At 38.0% G+C, this 22,151-nt stretch overlaps 1 protein-coding gene across 1 annotated transcript; it reads left to right on the forward strand.

Annotated features, from left to right (window-relative positions):
• The first annotated feature begins 12 nt into the window (after positions 1-12).
• Positions 13-21,814, forward strand: LOC129454592 (collagen alpha-6(VI) chain). The gene is given in 21 exon segments (XM_073858721.1): positions 13-161; positions 759-1,105; positions 1,258-1,480; positions 1,842-1,970; positions 2,171-2,719; positions 8,550-8,750; positions 8,753-8,827; positions 9,867-10,213; positions 10,365-10,587; positions 11,089-11,217; positions 11,423-11,827; positions 11,893-12,010; positions 12,012-12,027; positions 15,044-15,136; positions 17,462-17,615; positions 19,303-19,649; positions 19,825-20,047; positions 20,637-20,777; positions 20,998-21,402; positions 21,474-21,623; positions 21,705-21,814. Coding segments are annotated over 21 exon segments (4,443 nt in total). The 5' UTR covers positions 13-88; the 3' UTR covers positions 21,800-21,814.
• The last annotated feature ends 337 nt before the right edge of the window (positions 21,815-22,151 follow it).

Here is a 22,151-nt window from a genome sequence, read left to right on the forward strand (position 1 = left end):
GTGTGTGTTGATAACCTAAGAGTTTCTCTCACAGTGAATCAGTCTGTCTCTGGTTGTCGGGCTGGTCATTAGAACTACACAATACAATATGACAATGCTGGGGTTTGTGATGTTATTATGCATCCTGGGAGCCACCGTGGATCTGAGAACTGCTGCCCTAGGTAAGAAAACAGACTGCATCATTTACTGATCTGTGATTAATATGATTAAAACTGGCTATGCTCTTAAAAAGAAGTGTTCCTTAAAGGTCTTTGTTGGGCTGTAAGGTTCTGTAAAATCCTCTAACATCCACAGAATGGTTATTTGTAGTGGATAAAGGTTTTGTAGACTATAAACAGGTGTAAATGAAATGATTTTATTAAGGACTTTTAAATGTAATTTTCTTTTGGGAAACCAAAAAAGTTTTATGGCATCGCTAAAAAGATCCTTTTTAGCAACTTTATATTAAGAGTGTAGATTAAGGGTTCCTGGAAGGCACTTCTGCATATTTCATGCCTGAGGCTGAATGTATAATCTTTGAAAATGACCAACACTGTACATTTATTGAGGTACCTGCTTTCCTTTAACATTTCCTCACAGTTAATGTAGGGTACAGTCATTATTTTATTGTAAATATTTGTTTTTTATTTAAAGAAAATAAATAACTGTTGAGTTTTGAGTGGATGCTGTGGCATAAATAGCCTATTAAATTGGTCATCATGTGGCAATCTTTAACATCATCTCTTTCTTCCCCTGTTTTGCATTTTTACTCTTTTTAGTTAGATGCTCCTGCAACACTGAGCCCAGAGATGTGGTGTTCATCATCGACAGTTCTCGAAATGTCCAGCCCGCTAAGTTTGAACAGGTTAAGGTCTTTATGACCAAAGTCATTGATGTTTTAAACTACGGGCCTGATGCTATTCGTGTGGGCGTTGTGAATTATGCCAGTCGGGTGAAGAACGAAGTCTCTCTGAATTCCTACAAAACCAAGGCTGGGTTGGTCAATGCCATATCCAAGATTGAACCACTGTCCACTGGTACCATGACAGGCCTTGCCATTCAGTTTGCCATGAATGTGGCCTTTAGTGAAGCAGAAGGTGCACGCAAATCCCCTCGAGTCAGAAAGGTCAGTCTCTGTGATGAGCAATCTCATCATAAACTCCTTTATATCCATATTGAGATCAACAGCAGTTGCATACATACACTAAACAAACTTCACCCTATCTCATTGAAAGGTCTTTGCACCTGCATATAAGTAGACATGTGTTATATGTGCAGGTGGCCATCATTGTGACCAGCACCCGTTCAGAGGACAATGTACGTGACATCGCAGCGAAGGCACGGGAGTCTGGCATTGAGATCTTTGCCATCAGGGTGGGTCGTGGAAACATGAACACTCTCAGGCAGATGGCCAGCGAACCTCTTAATGATCATGTAGATCACGTAAACAGTTACAACCTCATAGAGAAGCTCAAAAGGAAGATCCAAAGAATTTTGTGTGGTAAGTGGAAAGAGAAAATTAAGAGGGTGGGATGAAATGGTTGACTCTCCTCATCGCCAACATCAACATCAATGGCAACATAGAGCAGAGGGCATCCTCATGTTATCATTAATCTCACATTCTCCAGACTTAGATTTACATTTAACATTACACATTTGGCAGACGCTTTTGTTACGTAAAATCAACGTAATATGATGACCAAATTTACTTGTGATGACTGGAAAAGTAACATTTCTGGATTCGTATTTTCTTGGCCTGTTTTCAGGTGTCTGGTTTTCTAACTTATTCATGTGTGTTTTAAAACTTTGCTGTACTCATAACACATTCATTTTAATTAATTAATCCTTGGTGTGTGTTACAGTCATGGCAAGGGACCTGTGTGAGATGGGCAAGCATGACTGTGAGCACATTTGCATCAGCACACCTGGATCCTACAACTGCGCCTGCAAAGAGGGCCACAGGCTAATGGATGACGGCAAATCATGCAGTGGTGAGTATGTGTGAATGTTGAGGAAGTGTCAAAGATACGTACAGAATATTAAAACATGTGCATGTGCATCAGGAATCGATTTAAGCATCCAATTCATATCTCTCATATCTACATCAATGGCAAAACCAAATGAACAAGCCCCATAAGACCAAACACCCTACTGTTACCAAAAACCCCAACATCTTTTTCTGTTGTCTCAGCTTGCAGTAATGCAGCCTTAGATGTGGTCTTCTTGATCGATAGCTCTAAAAGTGTGAGACCAGAAAACTTTGAGCTGGTGAAAAAATGGAACAACCAGATTGTAGACAAGCTGGATGTGTCGGAGAACAATGCTCATGTTGGACTGGTGCAGTATTCCAGATCTGTGAAGCAGGAATTCCCTTTGGGACGCTACAATAACAAAAAGGACCTAAAAGATGCTGTGAAAAAAATGGACTACATGCAAAGAGGAACCATGACTGGCCAAGCCCTAAATTATCTGGTGAACAGTAGCTTCACTCCTAGCCAGGGTGCCAGACCTGAAGTGATAAAGGTTGGTATTGTCTTCACGTTTGGAAGGTCACAAGACTACATTGGAGACGCAGCCAGGAAATCCAAGGAAAATGGCATTAATATGTATGCTGTTGGTGTTGGTAACGCTGTTGAGGACGAGCTGAGGGAGATTGCTTCTGACCCTGACCATTACTTCTACACGGCTGACTTCAAAACCATGAACCAAATCGCCAAGATGATGCAAATCAATGTTTGTGGTAAGCAAAGCCACATACGAATATGACCCTCGCCATGTATCGACATAACTCATGGAACTAATTAAACTTTTCTTGTCTTAAAATTTGCATTGAAAGATCCCTGATTGTAACTCCATTATTAAATTTCAGATTAAAGGTGGAGGCAGCACTACAGGCATTAACAAAGAAATATATCCTTTACTAAGCATAATGTTTGGGTGCATGTTGATAATGTGATAATGTCCCTTTACTGTTGAGTTACAAAATGCTGTTCTACTGGGTGACTGAAAAGACTTAAAAAACGAGAACTTTTGGAACACATCTGGACTTTCTGCATGAAAATTAATATAAAATGTAAAGAGATGAGCATAGGTATAGACTAGTATAAAGTCAGAAAGTAAATATCATCAAGCTTCTTGTAGTTGATCTGGTAGAGCAAGATACTAAAAAATGCCAAGGTCATGGGTTCAATTCCCATGGAACAGACATACTGATAAAAGACTGCTGCTTTGGAGAAAAGTGTCTGCCAAGTGCATAAACGTAAATCTAATGTAAATGTTTTGGTGTATAAAGTTAAGTTAGTACTACTACATTATTTCCTTGACAACAGCCTCACTGGAAGCCGTAACAAAAAAAGATGGCTGCCGGGAGAACAAGATCGATTGAGATGCCGCAAGATCAAATTTTAATGAATCTGTGACCCCTTTCTTTCATTGAAAAATAAAACTCTGTGCCTCCTTTGACCTCTGACCCTATCCTTTACTTTTTCTCTTCCCATTCCTTCATTGCTATTGTCCATTGGGATGGAGCAATAATCGTGCTGGGTATAATTTATCTGTCTATGATTGATCTGAATTATAGTCACCTCAAAAAGAAAGGTGTTTTCAAACAGTCATCAACATATAAGGGTAATTCAGGGCTCTAGACAAAAAATTGAGAGGGGTAGCACTGGTGCCACAAAGTTGTACAGTTGCCTTAATTTGGTAGCACCAGAGTCGCGAGTGGGGGTGCTACCAAATTAAGAAAGAAGAAAGAAACACTGAAACTACATTCAAATATGTTTAATGCATACAAATATTTATTACAAATCAATACAGATAACGTTTTGTTAATTGAAAACATATCTTTCAGCATCTTTACCCTACTCCTAGTTAGTACGAGTTGATCTTTTGTAAACAGTAAAACTTGCTGTATGCTTCTTTTTAAATCTAAATCTTTCTTAATCTTTTTCTTTTTACATCTTTTAACTAACTTTACTGATATAGAGGCTGTTTACACCTGGTATTAAGATGTGTTTTTCACTGCAGTTTGTAAACCAACGTATTGCTCTATGTTTCATCTTGACTTCAAGTACACTGTAAAAAATTCCTTGTTTTTTAAGTTTAATCAACTTTATGCTTATGTCTCTGTGTATTATGTGGTTTGTTCCTAGTTGTATCTCCCTGTGTTAATTAGTGTCTCCGCCCCCTTGTTTGTTACCATGAATATTCATTGTGATCATGCTTCTCCCCTTGTGTGTTGTCCTAGTTACTCATTGTTCCTGCTCTGTCATTGGTCTTAGTCATGCATATATACCCTGCCTGTTCAGTCCTTGTTTGTGGTTCGTTGTTACATGTCGCATGTCCCTAGTGTTCCCTGGTTTTTGGTTTTTCATTGTTTTCGCTTATTTCAACTTTATTTTTATAATTTATAGCAACCCCTCATTAGTCAAAAAGTTCAAATTAATAGTTTTTTCAAGTTGATTACACGTAACAAACTATTAGTGTAAGAATCCCAGACATTCTATATTAATCAACATATTTGTAGACAATAGCGGGCTGATACCAGATTAGCAAAACTACAACAGTGATAATTGGTATTTAGCATCATCCACTTGTGATCCCAGTGACCAAAAAGCATCGTAATACCATTTGTAAACAGCGTCTGAGGGTGTTTTGGGGCCTTGGAGAAGTTTTGACATGCTCTGACAAATCACAAATTTTGAAAAAAAAAAACTTTGTTTCTCATTTTCTCGAAACTTGTGCTGCCGACTTGTGTCCCTGGTTTCCGTGACGGGTCACATTTGTCCTTTTTTCAGTTGCTTAAAACATATTAATGGCTAATATCACATAACACTGTATTCAACACAAACTGTGCTACGAGAATATATGAACAACATGTATGTACATGTTTGTATTTTTTGAATTATGTTTTGGTTAGTAAAAATATATATTTTAGTAGTTGCTGAAATAAGGCCGGGGAACAAATGACTTTTCACAAGACTTTTTTCAGTACTGGATGAATCTTGTAGAGTTGAGAATTTGCTACAGAATGATGTAAAACCTATTTTACCAACTTATTACATTAAACAATATATTGATCTGAAGCAATTTTTCACTGGTGGGTTCAGGGTTTTGGTTGAGGTTGGAAAGAAATGTATAGAGGCCGTCATAAAGCGGGTTCTGTCTTTCTAGCTAACCGAGAAGGGTTTTAGAAAAGGTGGGGGGTTTAAACTTTTTGCATGGCTGTTTGTTACTTACTTTATACATTTAGAAGCTAGAGTATTTAATTGTGTGCTTTTGGGATTTTATTTGTGTTTTCTGTACCTTCATTGAGGTGTTTCTATGCCCTAAAAGCAGCAAGAGCTTCTGGCATCCATGTTGATACTGGAAATACTGTTACAATAAGTGCAGAGGTTGTTTGATGTCATATGATACAGGATGCCAGTAAGGTTCAGTAATGAAAGTTGTTCAGGAAATCTAAACTCCATGATTAACCTTAATCTTTCTTTAAATAGCAGAGCTCAACACTAAAGATTTTTGGAAAACAAAAAACACACATGGGTCTCCAAACACACCGCACGTGTGCATTATTTTCAAATCATTTAAAGGACCAGAGTCAATTATTCAGCTTATACCACAGTTACCACAAACATTGCTCTCGTGCCTATTTTTAAGACATTTGACAAGTTAGGTGTGTGGTTATCAGAAAAAAATGCATACCCGCGGAACATTATCAACCAATCAGAATACAGCATTCAACGACCTGTGGTATAATTTTAAATAATTCAAAGGGCCGGAGTCAATAATTCCCCTTATACCATGGTTAACACAAACATTGCTCTGGTGCCTATTTTTTAGACATTTAAAAGGTTAGGGGTTCGGTTTACAGAAAAATAATCAACACATATGGAACATTTCTCAGCCAATAAGAATAAAGCATATAGCCCCATGGTATAATTGTTTTTAACAATGTACTGCCCTGCCGCACATAAAAATGAACACATTGATTAAAGGAAGGTGAATTATTTTAGGGAGTGAAAGTGCCGCATTAAATTTAGGGACGCACCCGTGATGGCCAGTCAGATGTCAGGGGGGTCAGTGCCACCCTGGACACCCCTCTGACTCCACCACTAATTACAAACCTGTATGAGTAAGTTAACAGTTGATAGTACCAAATGACTTCCATAGCATTTGTTTTTCAACAGTATGACTCACTTCATCTGATATTTGTTGTCCTCAGAGCAACCATCATTATGAAACTAAATCATGTTTTAGAGGCAAAAAATGTCAATATTTTCAGATCAGTCAGGTGTCCTAATAATTTTGGTCACCACTGTAAAGACAAACCAGAAATATTTTCATCTTTCTGAGTGTTCCTGAGAATTTCATAATCAGATTTAAATGAAACATTCCCAAAAATGTCGTCAGGCAGAACAGGGTTGTCTGTGTTAGATCAGTTACTGAGGCTTCCCGCAAAATCCTTGTGCATAAATTCCTGCATGTGCGAGATGAATTGGCCAGAAAACCAGAGGGCTGTTTCATAAAACTCGATTACAAAATAAGCCAGGCTTATTTTGTTAAGTCTGGCTTATTGCCGGTGGATTTCGTTTCATAAAACAAACTTGAACTAGTTCAACCCCGGTTACTATGGAAACTTATGCTTGGAAACTAGCCTGGTCCGGGGCAGCCTAACTGTCAGGTTAAGCCACAGTTGTTGCTTAACTAGACTTCCACTAACACTAAACTGTAAATGCAATGATATTACAGCTGACTCTTGACATTTTATTTGACTTCATTAACCACTAACAATCTAACAATTAAAGAAAATCAACTTATGGTCAATTCTGTAACAATAGTAATTAATACAATATAGACATGTGTTTCAAAATATGGTATGTTATAGGCCTATCAAATGTTGAATATAAATGATAATCTAACTACCGCAATATAAGGATAATAGCCACGGCAGTAAAATTTGTATCTAAATTTAAGATGTATCTAAAACCATATAATTGCAATGTATTGATGAAATATATAGATATTTAATTCAGATTGTCTGTCATACAGAAAGGAGATTTAATTTAAATATACAACACAAGTACAGTCAAGTCAAGTACAGTCATTGATTTTTTTATGCTTGGTGTGCATAAAAATGCACATTATTTTAAAGATCTACAGTATTTGTATCTCTAGTTGTTACATTTTTCTTGAAATTTAAGAAATTCTTTATGGTGTATGCATGTCTGTAGGAACACAATATAATTATGTGATGGTATGCTCTTGGCATTTTGTTGTAATGAGTCTCATGCAAAGCATTCTGGGAACCAAAATATGAAGGAAACAACAGAAAACGGATAATGAGGATTTCTGGTTCCCAAGATGCTTTGCATGAGGCTGTTATTTTATAGTTTTATTCTGTAAATAAAAAGACTTGTTAATCTTTGGGGTTCATTTGGCTTTGAGCAGGTTGTTGCGTGAATAACATGCATTTAAATCTACATGAGTTACTGGCAAATAGCTGCATAACTACAGCTAATATTTTAACAGTGTGATAATAAACCAGTGGTTTAAAATCTCTCATACTCCCAGGGTTTAACATGGCTCTATAACGCACACATAAGTTGCCATCAAAAATGTTTTGAGTAACGTCATGTAATAATGATTGATCAAGAATATGTGTAACATATATCATTTTACACAATCATTCCTTGTACTACTGTAAATTCAGAAATGCAGATGCTGTTCACCCACCATGCTCTCAGTGACCCAATTTTTTTCTTTCCAAAAAAGTTCATCTGCAGGAGTAAAGCTGTGCTGCTGATAGATGTCAGTGCTCTCCTCACTGCCAGTCAATATCTTTGGCAGCTAACATCATGCACACTTCTAGCATATGCTTTTGCTTAAATGCTTAAATCAACTACACTTCTAATGAACAATATATTTATGTTTTATTTTCAACTGTTACTTTTTTGTCCACTCAAATTGCTGCTTTTGAAATGTACCCCCAAATACATTTTTTTTACATTTAAGTTACATTTAAAGTTAAACGTATTAAAATCATTAATCTGCTAAATATTTATTATATAGGTTACTTAGTAACCTACATATTGTCTATTAAAAGTTCAAATCTGTTGTTATATTTAAAAAGTAGCCTACAGTATATAAAAAACAGAGTCACATGAACATCGACAAGGCTTGAACCCGGGTCGCAAAATGTACTGTTGAGAACACTGACCGCTAGGCTATCACTTCTGACGTTATGTCATGCTTTCATGTGATATTTAGTTGCTGCGTGTAAGGATTTAATCCATAAGGACTTTCCAGCCATTTTATGGGTTTGTTTTACCGCTTTCTCTTTAACTTTGATCTACACTTGACATCTAGGGCTGCTCAAGAATAGCGTGCACGCGCAATTATCTTGACAGGGGAAATCTGGATCAAATTAGTTGGATTGCGTAAACTTCATTTAGCTTTTTTTGAAACTGCTTTAGCCTCGCCTTCTTTGTTATATTAATTCAAGTCGAGTTTGTAACTTTAATCCTCGCTTTTTCAAGCGAGTTTTATGAAATAGCCCTCAGATTCATCATGATGTTTATTTGAGTTTAAGGTGTTTTTGTCTTTCTTTTCCTATGCCAAACTCTGGCCTCAAAAAGCTTCCTGGAAGAGATGGATTGAGGGCGGCGTCTCTAAACTTAAAAAGTTTTATCTGCGAGTGTGTGTTAATAACCTTTATAGTTTCTCTCACAGTAAATCAGTTTGTCTCTGGTTGTCGAGCTGATCATTAGAACTCACGCTATGACAATGCTGGGGTTTGTGATGCTATTATGCATCCTGGAAGCCACCGTGGATCTGAGAACTGCTGCCCTACGTAAGAAAACAGACTGCATCATTAACGTTAACTGATTAATGTGATTAAATCTGGCTATGCTCTAATATGTTTTATTGCAGCGTTATTAAGATTCTTATTAACACCTTTTATATATTAAGAGTAGCTATGGGTCTCCAACCCCGTCTCTGTAAGGCACCTGTCCTGCACATTTTTGTTTCAGCTAGCCTACTCCGACACACCTGCCTCTAATTTTTATGTAGCCCTGAGCAACATGATTAGCAGGTTCAGGTGTGTTTGATTGGGTTTGAAGCTGAAATCTTCAGGACAGGTGCCCTCCAGGAACACGGTTTGACACCGATGGAGATGTTCCTGTAGTTCTGCTGGTGAAGCATGTTCAGGCTCATGGGTTCGATTCCCAAGAAGAACAAGAATTGATGTTAATAAGTTAATGTAAATGGATACTGACAAGTCTATACCGGGATAAATAATCTGAAATACCTACAAGAATATCCAAGCAAGCCTGGGTGTAATATTGGTTAACATTTGATGATCAGACCAATATGTAGAGTAGACACAATAAAATCAAATATAAAATTACATTGGGCTATATTTTTATTATTATTAAATATTAAAACCACCAACACTGTATATTTATTGAGGTACCTCAAAGTGAATGTAGGGTACAGTCTACATTTTCTTTAGACCAAATAACAAAATGTGATTCTGTCTGTAAAAACCCAGATAAAGTCATTTTTGTGATTTACTGTTTTCTATATTTCCAACGTAAAATGAAGAGCATTCTGTGAAAATATCTTGAATATTGACTGAGTGAGGTTACATCAAAGATTGAAATCATTAAGTGAAATTTAACTTTGATGCTCCTATCTCATTAGATTATGAGACTTTAGACTGGATTTAACAGGAAGGACCACAAATGAAGTATTTGTTATATTTAAAGAAATAACTGTTGAGTTTTTAATGGATGCCGTGGCATAAATACCCTATTAAATTGGTCATCATGTGGCAATCTTTAACATCATCTCTTTCTTCCCCTGTTTTGCATTTTTACTCTTTTTAGTTAGATGCTCCTGCAACACTGAGCCCAGAGATGTGGTGTTCATCATCGACAGTTCTCGAAATGTCCAGCCCACTAAGTTTGAACAGGTCAAGGTCTTCATGACCAAAGTCATTGATGTTTTAAACTACGGGCCTGATGCTACTCGTGTGGGCGTTGTGAATTATGCAAGTCAGGTGAAGAACGAAGTTTCTCTGAAGTCCTACAAAACCAAGGCTGGGTTGGTCAATGCCATATCCAAGATTAAACCATTGTCCACTGGTACCATGACAGGCCTTGCCATTCAGTTTGCCATGAACGTGGCCTTTAGTGAAGCAGAAGGCGCACGCAAATCCCGTCGCATCAGAAAGGTCAGTCTCTGTGACCAGCAACCCTATAAGCTCCTTTCTAAACATATTGAGATCAATAATACATAAACGAAACAAACTTCACCCTATCTCATTTAATCTCATTGAAAGGTCTTTGCACCTGCATATAAGTAGACGTGTGTTATATGTGCAGGTGGCCATCATTGTGACCAACACCCATTCAGAGGACAATGTACGTGACATCGCAGCGAAGGCACGGGAGTCTGGCATTGAGATCTTTGCCATCAGGGTGGGTCGTGGGAACATGACAACTCTCAGGCAGATGGCCAGCGAACCTCTTGGTGATCATGTAGATCACATAAAGAGTACCAGCCTCATAGAGAAGCTCAAAAAGAAGTTCCAAAGAATCTTGTGTGGTAAGTGGAAAGAAAAAATGGAGAGGGTGGGAGGAATTGGTTGACTCTCCTCAGCTTCGCTGACATCAACAATGGCAACATAGAGCAGAGGGCATCCTCATGTTATCATTAAAGGGATAGTTTACCCAAAACTGTATAGATTTTTTTGTTCTGATGAACACAAAGGAAGATATTTTTTGAAATGTTTGTAACCAAACCGTTCGTGGACCCCATTCACTTCCATAGTAGGAAAAATAATACTATGGAAGTAAATGGGTTCCACAAACAGTTTGCTGTGGCAAATCTGCGTCAGGGAAGCAAGCACCTCAAGCAACACTGAGACCAACACCAACATTTTTGAAGTCCTCAGGTGTCTGGTTCTCTAACTTATTCCTGTGTGTTTTAAAGGTTTGGTGTACTCATAGCTGGAGCACAGCAGATTGTTAAAACACATTCATTTTCTTGAGTTTTCACTTCACATAGATTAATCCTCGCTTAATTCCCAACCGGTGTGTATTACAGTCATGGCAATGGACCTGTGTGAGATAGGCAAGCATGACTGTGAGCACATTTGCATCAGCACTCATGGATCTTACAACTGCGCCTGCAAAGAGGGCCACAGGCTAATGGATGACGGCAAATCATGCAGTGGTGAGTATGTGTGAATTTTGAGGAAGTGTCAAGATACATACAAAATAGATTATAACATGTACATGTGCATCAGGAATCGATTTATGCATCCAATTCATATCTCTTATATCCACTTAAAAACATCGGCAAAACAAAATTAACAAACCCCATCAGACAAACACCCTACTGTTACATCAAACTCTAACATCTTTGTCTCTTGTCTCAGCTTGCAGTAATGCAGCCTTAGATGTGGTCTTCTTGATCGATAGCTCTAAAAGTGTGAGACCAGAAAACTTTGAGCTGGTGAAGAAATGGATCAACCAGATTGTAGACAAGCTGGATGTGTCGGAGAACAATGCTCATGTCGGACTGGTGCAGTATTCCAGATCTGTGAAGCAGGAATTCCCTTTGGGACGCTTCAACAACAAAAAGGACCTAAAAGATGCCGTGAAAAAAATGGACTACATGCAAAGAGGAACCATGACTGGCCAAGCCCTAAATTATCTGGTGAACAGTAGCTTCACTCCTAGCCAGGGTGCCAGACCTGAAGTGACAAAGGTTGGTATAGTCTTCACGTTTGGAAAGTCACAAGACGACATTGGAGTAGCAGCCAGGAAAGCCAAGGAGAATGGTGAGTAAACAACATTAAAATTGGCTAAATGTATGTATTTGAGTTCTAATGTATGTGTGCTTTAGGAATTATTATGTATGCTGTTGGAGTTGGTAATGTTGTTGAGGACGAGCTGAAGGAGATTGCCTCTGACCTGGATCATTACTTCTACACGGCTGACTTCAAAACCATGAACCAAATCGCCATTGATGCAAATCAATGTTTGTGGTAAGCAAAGCCACATACGAATATGTCCTTGGAGATGTATGGATGCAACTCATGGAACTAATTCAACTTATTTTTTCTAAAAATTTGTACTGAAAGATCCCTGTGATTGTAACTCCATTTTCAAATTTCAGATTAAAGGTGGAGGCAGCACTACAGGCATTAACAAAGAAATATATCCTTTTGTAAGCATAATGTTTGGGTGCATGTTTGGTTTTTCACAACTGCATGTTAATAATGTGATACTGTTTCTTTTAAAGGGACATTCCACTTTTTTTGAAAATATGCTCATTTTAGTTCCCCTAGTTAAAATAGTCCCCTGCTGTTGAAAGTAACAAAGGGGACTATTTTCGGGCAGTGCGTAATATCACTACGCCTGCTGCAGCAATGTTACATCAGCAAAAGTCACTGATTATTATGTCAGAATGAGAGTATAGTTCATAGCCATATAGCCAAAAGACTTGGGTGATTCTCACGAAACCATTGAAACAGCACGGCACTAATGATTTTAGCTTTAAAATGTGTAATATAGTAACATTAAAAAGCATCAGAATTAACACAATACTGTGTTCTACCTTGCACAATGTGTGATTTCAACATAAGAATTTATAATTGTAAATTTGATCTCATTTTCTGCTGAAATTCTCATTACCGCAATGTGTCCGGCTGTGTTTGAACATGCGTTATGTTGTAATTTAATCAAATGAACACAAAAATATTAAGAAAAAAAAATGGATGTTTTGCTAGACTACTTTAGATGACAGAAAAAATATTTACTGAATATTCATGTATAATAATAATGAAGAAAAATTTGGAAAATGATGTGTCCATGCTTGATGTTCTCATCCTCCGCAACACTTTTTGAGAACTGTTTAAGCACACATACAGAATTTTAATAAAGTTTGATTTTGAGTGACCAAGCACATGGACCAGTGACTTCAAGATGGCTACCATGTAAGATAATTTTTTTACAGTTAATTTGAAATATTGTCTTGTCAGAATGCTTACACGACATTTTGATTATCATTACCACAACAGATGCTTATTAAATGTTAATTTAATTAATAGAAGCATAATACTTTGACTTTAAATGCATGTGCAGAATCTCCAAATTATGTTCTTTCAGGTTTGTCATGTCATTTTGAAAATATGTCAGTGTTGATGTTTTCTGACTGTTGCAGTAATGAGATTTTTTAGGACTAATTTTTTAAATTATGTTACAAAAAGTGTTAAATGATAAGAAAAAGTTTTTCAATGTCTGGTGGGAACAAAAGTAAATTTAAGCAATTTTTACATTTTCATGCTTGACATTTTTAAAACCAAGTTTTTCGTGAGAATCACCCACATACTGATAAAAGACTGCTGCTTTGGATAAAAGTGTCTGCCAAGTGCACAAAATGTAAATCTAATGTAAATGTTTTGCTGTATAAAGTTAGATTAGTACTATTGCATTATTTCCTTGACAACAGCCTCACTGAAAGCCAGAAGAACAAGATTGTCTGAGACGCAACCAAGATCGAATTCTTACACTCCTACCCCTTTCTTTTATTGAAAAATAATACTCTGAGCCTCCTGTGACCTCTGACCCTATGCTTTACTTTCTCGCAGTCATTCATTGTGATCCGATCGACCAAAAAGCGCCTTAATACCATGTTTAAACAGTCTCATCTATTATCCTTCTGCGGTCTGAGGGTGTTTTGGGGCCCTGGAAAAGTTTTGACCTACGCTTTATTGAATCCGCCGCCATGTTGATTCCAAACGGAGGCTGTGAGGGATGGACGTCCAGAGCATGCGCTTTTAAACCTATTGAAACCCTTGATTTCTGAGGTACTTTGTCACATGGAAATTTGTAAACTGATGTATTTTCTATGTTTGATGGCTGAGTGACCAGCATCCTGATAAAAATCAATAGGTTTAAAGTTATGGATAAGGCATATGCTCTGACATTTGGCCTTTTTTTAGTTGCTTAAAACATATTAATGGCTAATATCAATTAACACTGTATTCAACACAAACTGTGCTACAAGAATATGTGAATAACATGTATGTATTTTTAAGTAAATTATGTTTATGCATGGCTAAGTAAAAATATATATTTTACAAGTTGCTCAAATGAAGCCAGGGAACAAAAACTAAACATTAAGTCACAAGACTTTTCAGTACTGGATCTTGTAGAGTTGAGAATTTTACCAACTCGTTCACATTAAACAATATATTGATTTAACTTTTGTAAGACCCTTTTTTGTGTAAAGGCAATATGCAAGGGAGTGTCAATTGTATTTGTGTGTCTGTCCATAATAGAAATATTACAGAAGAGTCAATATAGGTTGAAAGAGAATGAATTAGGTCATTTGATTATGGGATTGTAAAACTGAATTTGGTTCTGAGCAATGCTCCAGCATAATTTTTTTGCAAATGTAATGAAATTTTGAAATGTAGAAGTGTCCCAACATATGTTGGAGCCAGTGTATACACACATATAGGGGTGGTTTCCCAGACAGGGATTAGAGTAGTCCTAGACTAAAATAAATGTAAGAACTGTCCAAACTGAAAACAACTTGCACTTGCATATCTTTAAAATACATCAGTGCCCTTTGTTTTGCCTCAGAATGCACACAAGTAATGTTTTTAGTAAGGCATGTTTGTTAAAACTAATTATATTTTCTAATTAAACTAAGGCCTAGTCCTGGCTTAAGCTAATCCCTTTTTGGGAAACCACCCCTTAGAGATATGATGATATCTTTCTCTGACATACCCTTACACACTATATCCACACGCAGTGTTATGTCTGCAGCTGTTCATTGTACAGTCTGAACCAATTGTTTTTTTACCGGTGGGTTTAAGACAGTCATAAAATGGCTTCTTTGTTTCTTGCTAATCGAGAAGGGTTTTAGAAAAGGTGAAGAAAAATTAAACTTTTTTTGCATGGCTGTGTGTTACTTTATATATTTAGAATCTAGAGTATGTTATAAATTGTATGCTTTTGGGATTTTATTTGTGTTTTCTGTGTAGGTGTACATTCTCCAAGTGTCAATAAGGTGTTTCTATGCCCTGAAGGCAGAAAGAGCTTCAGGCGTCCATGTTGACACTGGAAATACTTTGACAGTAAGTGCATTTATAGCAGTGTTTGTTTAGTGTCACACGATACAGGATGGTATGGACCAGTGTGTAGTTTGAGTTATAAATCTCAGATCCCAAATCCATTTAGCAGAAACATTGATTTTCACATGCTGCTTTCTTTTATTGTAAACAGGTTAGTGGTTGTTTAAAAGAAATGTAACACAGTAATTTCACAGACACACAAAAAACCTTCAAAAAAGAAACAGTAAAAAGGCTTCATTTGTTACGGTTATTCAGGGATGCCACAAGTAGTGTTGTAGTCAAGACCACCTAAACTGAGACCAAGTCATGACCAAGACCAAGACAGGCCGAGATCGAGACAAGACCAAGACTTTAAAGGGTCGAGACCAAGTCAAGACCAATACAGGCCGAGATCAAGTCAAGACCAAGACCAGTGAAAGTTACTGCATTAAAAAAAATACTTATGATAAAATGTAGAATATGCATATGATTGGGCACTTCTTGTCTGTGTGTGTGTGTGTGTGTGTGTGTGTGTGTGTGTGTGTGTGTGTGTGTGTGTGTGTGTATGCCATCAGTGAAGTTGATAAAATAATCAAAGGCATTGCAGATATGCGGAATTTATCTTTGTCTATAGAGGATTTTATCGGATGCACGTGGGGTGCCGCGATACGCATCTGGTCCAAACTTCCGGTTTCAGTTTTTTTAATTGTCTGACTACTTGCTAAACTAATCTCTTGAACAAATACATCGTCGAAAATAACATGTTTGGTTTCCTAGGTAATCTATGTGTTGTTTATTTTGCTTGTTATATAAACAAACAACATTTAAAGTACTTTGTTGTTATTTATTCTAAGCAGAGTTTACCAGAAGTTACGTGTGGACCACGAGCGCGCTTGTTTATGTTGTTACTGCTGAAACTGTCTATAAGCAAATAAAAGTGAACAAACACTAAGGAGCTGAAATCAACTTAACCATTTATTCTGAACTGTCTTTCCATGGCTTGCCATCCACTTTACACAATGCAGGTGTTTTTAGTAATAAAATTAGAATAATTGTTATTGGGAGAAACTTAAACAAAGCTTAAACAAACATTAAACTGCATAAAATTAATGATAAAAAATTAATTTGTGATGTGCCATCAGTTGTGGTTATGACCGGTCTTGAAATAAAATTCTGAGTCCTCTTTGTCTGAGACCGAGATGAGACAGAGTAAAAATGTGGTCGATTTCAAGACGAGACCAAGACCTTTACAAAGTGGTCTTGAGACCGATCTCGAGAATTACAACACTGGCCACTAGCAATTTTGGGCCCTATGAAAGAATATGACGTTGGGCCCTCTACCACACCCATGTTACTACTAATAAAAATAATCTTTGGGGGCCCCAATAGTCCGTGGGCCTATTCAAACAAAACTAGTGTGATTGCACTGTACCACGCCTGAGCACGGTTTGGTTAATCGCGCCTTGGCCGGCTTGCAAAGGTGGGCTGGAGCGCAGTTCACTTCGGCTCAGGCGCAGAAGGCTAAAGGGTGAGTGCCGGAGAGCGATTCAAATAGAGAGATGTCAATTGCATGACCACTCACCTTCATCTGCCTTCCTAAAAACCTTCTGGGGGAGGGGGGACAATCGTGCTGGGGCATGGTTTGGTTTGGATTAATGTGAGTGTGCCCTTAGAATTATCCTTGTCCTTAGAACTTACATGTGATTTAAAAATACTGGCAATTTGTTTTTTTAAGCATTTATATAGAAATAAAACCAAAAGCTTACAGGTTTTTAATAAAAATATAAAGTTGTATACAATAATTATTATTATGATTAATATGTGTGATCAACTGTTATCTTATTCATCAACTCAGACACACTGTATAATGTAAATACTTAACAAGAGGCACACGTTCTTCCAGCATTAGGCCTTCATGTACAAGCGCACACTTACCAACAGGCACACAAGGCACTGCGTGGTGCATATGGTCAAAAAACAGACACGCGTACGCGCAGGCAGAACAGGGCTGTCTGTGTTAGATCAGCCACTAAGGTTTCCCGCATAATCCTAGTACAAAAATTCCTGCGTGTGCGAGATGAATTTAAGAGGAAAAGTTCCCAGAAAAGACAGATTCATCCTGATGTTTATTTGAGTTCAACCCCAAGTTAGAGACCCCTCCTAGGGCTCCAAACGAACTTGGTTTCTCTTACACAAACACATACACAGATCAAGGTGTGTTTGTCTTTCCTACTCCAAATTCTGGAGCAGGTATCGCCCTCAAAAACCTTCCACATAGACCTGGAGGAGATGGATTGAGGGCGGCGTCTCTAAACTCAAGAGTGTGTATCTGCGTGTCGATAACCTGAGAGTTTCTCTCACTGTGAATCAGTCTGTCTCTGGTTGTCGAGTTGGCCATTAGGACTCACGCTACATTACAGTATGACATTGCTGGGGTTTGTGATGCTATTATGCATCCTGGGAGCTCAAGCCACCGTGGATCTGAGAAATGCTGCCGCTATGGGTAAGAAAACAGACTGCATCATAAACTAATCTATCAATGTTTAAAACTGGCTATCCTCTTAGAAAAGTTTTTTGTTGGGCTGAATGGCTCTGTAAAAAACCTTTAACATACACAATACTGTTCATTGTAGTAGATAAAGTTTGGCAATGAAAGGTATAAATGAAATTATTTTATTAAGAACCTTTCAATGCAAAGTATTTTGGGGAACATAAATCGTTAATGTCGTAACGATCCTTTTTAGCACATTTATATTAAGATTCTAGATGTTCCTGTAGCTCAGCCGGTGAAGCATGTTGCTAGAAGGTCATGGGTTTCATTCCCAGGAAACACGAGAATTGAAGATAAATGCGTTTATAACTTGGATACTGACAAGTCAATCCCAGGATAAAAAAATCTAAAATACCTAAACAAATATCCATTAGTGTATAGGTTGGTTAGTATGGGTCTATTATTGGTTAACATTTGTTGGTTAAACCATATGTTGAATAGCCAAAAACATCATATAAAAAATTACATTGGGCTTTATTTTTAGTTTGGATGAGTCCAATGTTAAGCAAAGAAGTGAATTTGATATTATGAAGAGCTTAACCTCCTAAGACCTGGTGTGTCCACGTACATGGACATCACATTTTTTTGTTGTTCGCACCATAATACTTAATTCTGTGTAACTGGAACCTGTTGTACACAAACGTGGACAATTACACTGCGTCATGTTCAAAGAAAAATATTTGGTTATTATATTTATTTGTTCTTCCTAACTCCAAAATAGCTGGAAGAAATCTGAAAAAAGACAAACCAAATCTTGGGTCTTAGGAGGTTAAGCATCTTCTATTACCTTCTGTCACATTTATTTATGTTTTATGTTTTAGGTTTTTCTCCTGATTTTGTATAAATTTATTAATCTCTCCTTGTGTCCTGAAATATCTTTTTACTGTGTCCTAGAGCTATGTTCTTGAATCTAGATTTAAAGTATAATGTGATTCAAATTGGTATAGAGAGTAAGAGAGAGATTTCAATCACTCAGGTCATAAGGGTTATGTTTCAACGAAAATGTTTATGTTCTTTAAGAAAAAGTATTTTTGTAGGTTTCACATGTCACTACATTTGTACACAAAGAGACCCTTTACTGCGTGAGTGAGTGTTTGTGTGTGTGCGCATACCTGTGTGCACATGCATACCTAAGGCTGAATGTATAATCAATGGAAGGTTTTATGAAACCACCAACACTGTACATTTATTGAGGTACCTGCAGACTGTCTGGCTTTCGAATTTCTGTCTTGCACCCCAGCACGGGCATCCTGTTTTCCTTTTACATTTCCTCAAATTTAATGTAGGGTACAGTCAACATATTCATGAGTCCAACAAAATGTGACCCCGTCAGCTAAAGTAGTTATTTTTTGTGAGTTTTCTACATAAACGAAAAAATAAAAATTCAATGAAGATAATATAACCATATCTTTTTTTACTGACTGAGTGAAATCAAACCTTGATGCTCCTAATCTCATTATTAGATTATGAGACTTTAGCTTGGATTTTACAGACAGGAAGTTTAGTTATATTTGTTGTTATATTTAAAAAATAACTTTTCGAGTGAAAACTATGGCATAAATATACTAAATTGGTCATCATGTGCAATCTTTGACATCATCTCTTTCTACCCTTCTTCTGCATTTTTTCCTGTTTTTAGCTGCAGGCTTGTGTAACACTAAGCCCACAGATGTGGTGTTCATCATTGACAGTTCTCGAAGCGTCCGGCCCTCGGAGTTTGAGCAGGTCAAGGTCTTCCTGGCCAAAGTCATTGATGGTTTGGACGTCGGCCATGATGCTACACGTGTGGGCGTTGTGAATTATGCCAGTCGGGTAAAGAACGAAGTCTCTCTGAAGTCTCACAAAACCAAGGCTGGATTGGTCAAGGCCGTATCCAAGATTGAACCACTGTCCACTGGTACCATGACAGGCCTTGCCATTCAGTTCGCAATAAATGTGGCCTTTAGTGAAGCAGAAGGTGCACGCAAAGCCCCTGGCATCAGCAAGGTCAGTCTCTGTGATGAGCAATCCCACAAGCTCCTTTATATCCATATTGAGATCATCAGCAGCCTTAATCTTCTGTATTGGAACCATGAATCTTGTGTTACATAATTGTCATATAGGCTACAATCTGAAACTACTATCTCATTGAAATGTCTCTGGAAATGTGTTTTACGTGCAGGTGGCCATCATTGTGACCGACGGCCGTCCACAGGACAATGTACGTGACATCGCAGCGAGGGCACGGGAGGCTGGCATTGAGACCTTTGCTATTGGGGTGGGCCGTGTGGACATGAACACTCTCAGGCAGATGGCCAGCGAACCTCTTGATGATCACGTAGATTACGTGGAGAGTTACAGCCTCATAGAGAAGCTCACCAAAAAGTTCCAAGAGGCCTTCTGTGGTAAGTGGAAAGACAAAAGGGGGAGGGTGGGAGGAAAAGGTTGACCCTCCTCATCATCGCTGACATCACCATCAAAGGCTACATAGAGCAGAGAGCATAAGTATCCTCAGGGCATGTTATCATTAATCTCACATTCTCCAGATTTAGATCCCCTCCCTCTACTTGATGCTCCACTGCACTTGAGTCTCAAGGGGAGGAAGTAAAAGCATGTGTAATAACTGATATGACTGCAGTCGCTGCAGAGCATTGGTTCTCAAAATGGTGAAATCTGACACCTGAAAAGCCTTTTAAGATTTTTCACAACAATTGTAAACATCAAACTTTGAGAACCGGTGCTTTGGCAAATCTGCATCAGGGAAACAAGCACCTCAAGCAACACTGAGACCAACACCAAAACTTTTGAAGTCCTCAGGTGCCTGGTTCTCTAACTTATTCCTGTGTGTTTTAAAGGTTTGCTGTACTCATGGCTGGAGCACAACAGATTGTTAAAACACATTCATTTTCTTGAGTTTCCACTTCACATAGATTAATCCTCGCTAACCCTTCCTTCCCCACCCGGTGTGTGTGTGTGTTACTCTCACGCATACAGTAGAACCGAGTCCGACAGTCTCAGACCTATGCATGACAGGCGATCATGACTGTGAGCAAATTTGCATCAGCACACCTGGATCTTTCAAGTGCGCATGCAGAGAGGGCCACACGCTAATGAACGACGGCAAATCATGCAGTGGTGAGTATGTGTGAATGTTCAAGAAGTGTCAAAGACATAGTCTTTTGTATCTACAAAAGACATTAAAACATATGCATGTGCATCAGGAATCGATGTATGCATCCAATTCATATCTCTCATATCCACCTAAACACATCAACGGCAAAAAAACGAACAACCCCCATCAAACAAAACACTCTACTGTACCTCAAACTAACATCATCTTTGTCTCTTGTCTCAGCTTGCAGTAATGCAGCCTTAGATGTGGTCTTCTTGATCGATGGCTCTAAAAGTGTGAGACCAGAAAACTTTGAGCTGGTAAAGAAATGGATCAACCTGATTGTAGACAAGCTGGATGTGTCGGAGAACAATGCTCATGTCGGACTGGTGCAGTATTCCAGCTCTGTGAGGCAGGAATTCCCTCTGGGACGCTACAATAACAAAAAGGACCTAAAAGATGCCGTGAAAAAAATGGCCTACATGGAAAGAGGAACCATGACTGGCCTAGCCCTAAATTTTCTGTCGGAGAATAGCTTCACTCCAGGCCAGGGCGCCAGACCTGGAGTGACAAAGGTTGGTATAGTCTTCACGGATGGAAGGTCACAAGACTACATTGGAGATGCAGCCAAGAAAGCCAAGGAGAACGGTAAGTAAACAATGTTAAAATTGGGTAAAATGTATGTACTTGAGTGTTTATTGGATGTATGTGTGCTTTAGGCTTTAAGATGTATGCTGTTGGTGTTGGTAACGCTGTTGAGGACGAGCTGAAGCAGATTGCCTCTGAACCTGTTGCTGACCATTACTTCTACACTGCTGACTTCAAAACCATGAACCAAATCGCCAAGAAGCTGCAAATCAATGTTTGTGGTAAGCAAAGCCACATACGAATATGACTATGTATGGATGCAACTCATGAAACTAATTCAACTTTTCATGTCTTAATGTTAGTAGAGAAAGATCCCTGTGAATGTGACTCCGTTGTCAAATTCCAGAAAAAGGTGGAGGAGGCAATACAGGTGTTAACAAAGAAATATATCCTTTGAATAGGTATAGTATAAATATATCCCAGGTAAAGTATAAAGTCAGAAAATGAACATCAACAAGCTTCTTGTAGCTGATCTGGTAGAGCAAGATACTAAAAATGCCAAGGTCATGGGTTTAATTCCCATGAAACAGACATACTGATAAAAGACTGCTGCTTTGGATAAAAGTGTCTCCAAGTGCACAAAATGTAAATCTAATGTAAATGTTTTGGTGTATAATGTTAGATTAGTACTATTGCATTATTTCCTTGACAACAGCCTCACTGGAATCCGTAACAAAAAGGATCGCTGCCCTGGAGAACAAGATTGTTTGAGATGCCACCAAGATCAAATTCTTACACTGCCACCCATA

The sequence above is a fragment of the Misgurnus anguillicaudatus genome, chromosome 20, assembly GCF_027580225.2.
Source record: "Misgurnus anguillicaudatus chromosome 20, ASM2758022v2, whole genome shotgun sequence".
Lineage (NCBI taxonomy): Eukaryota > Metazoa > Chordata > Actinopteri > Cypriniformes > Cobitidae > Misgurnus > Misgurnus anguillicaudatus.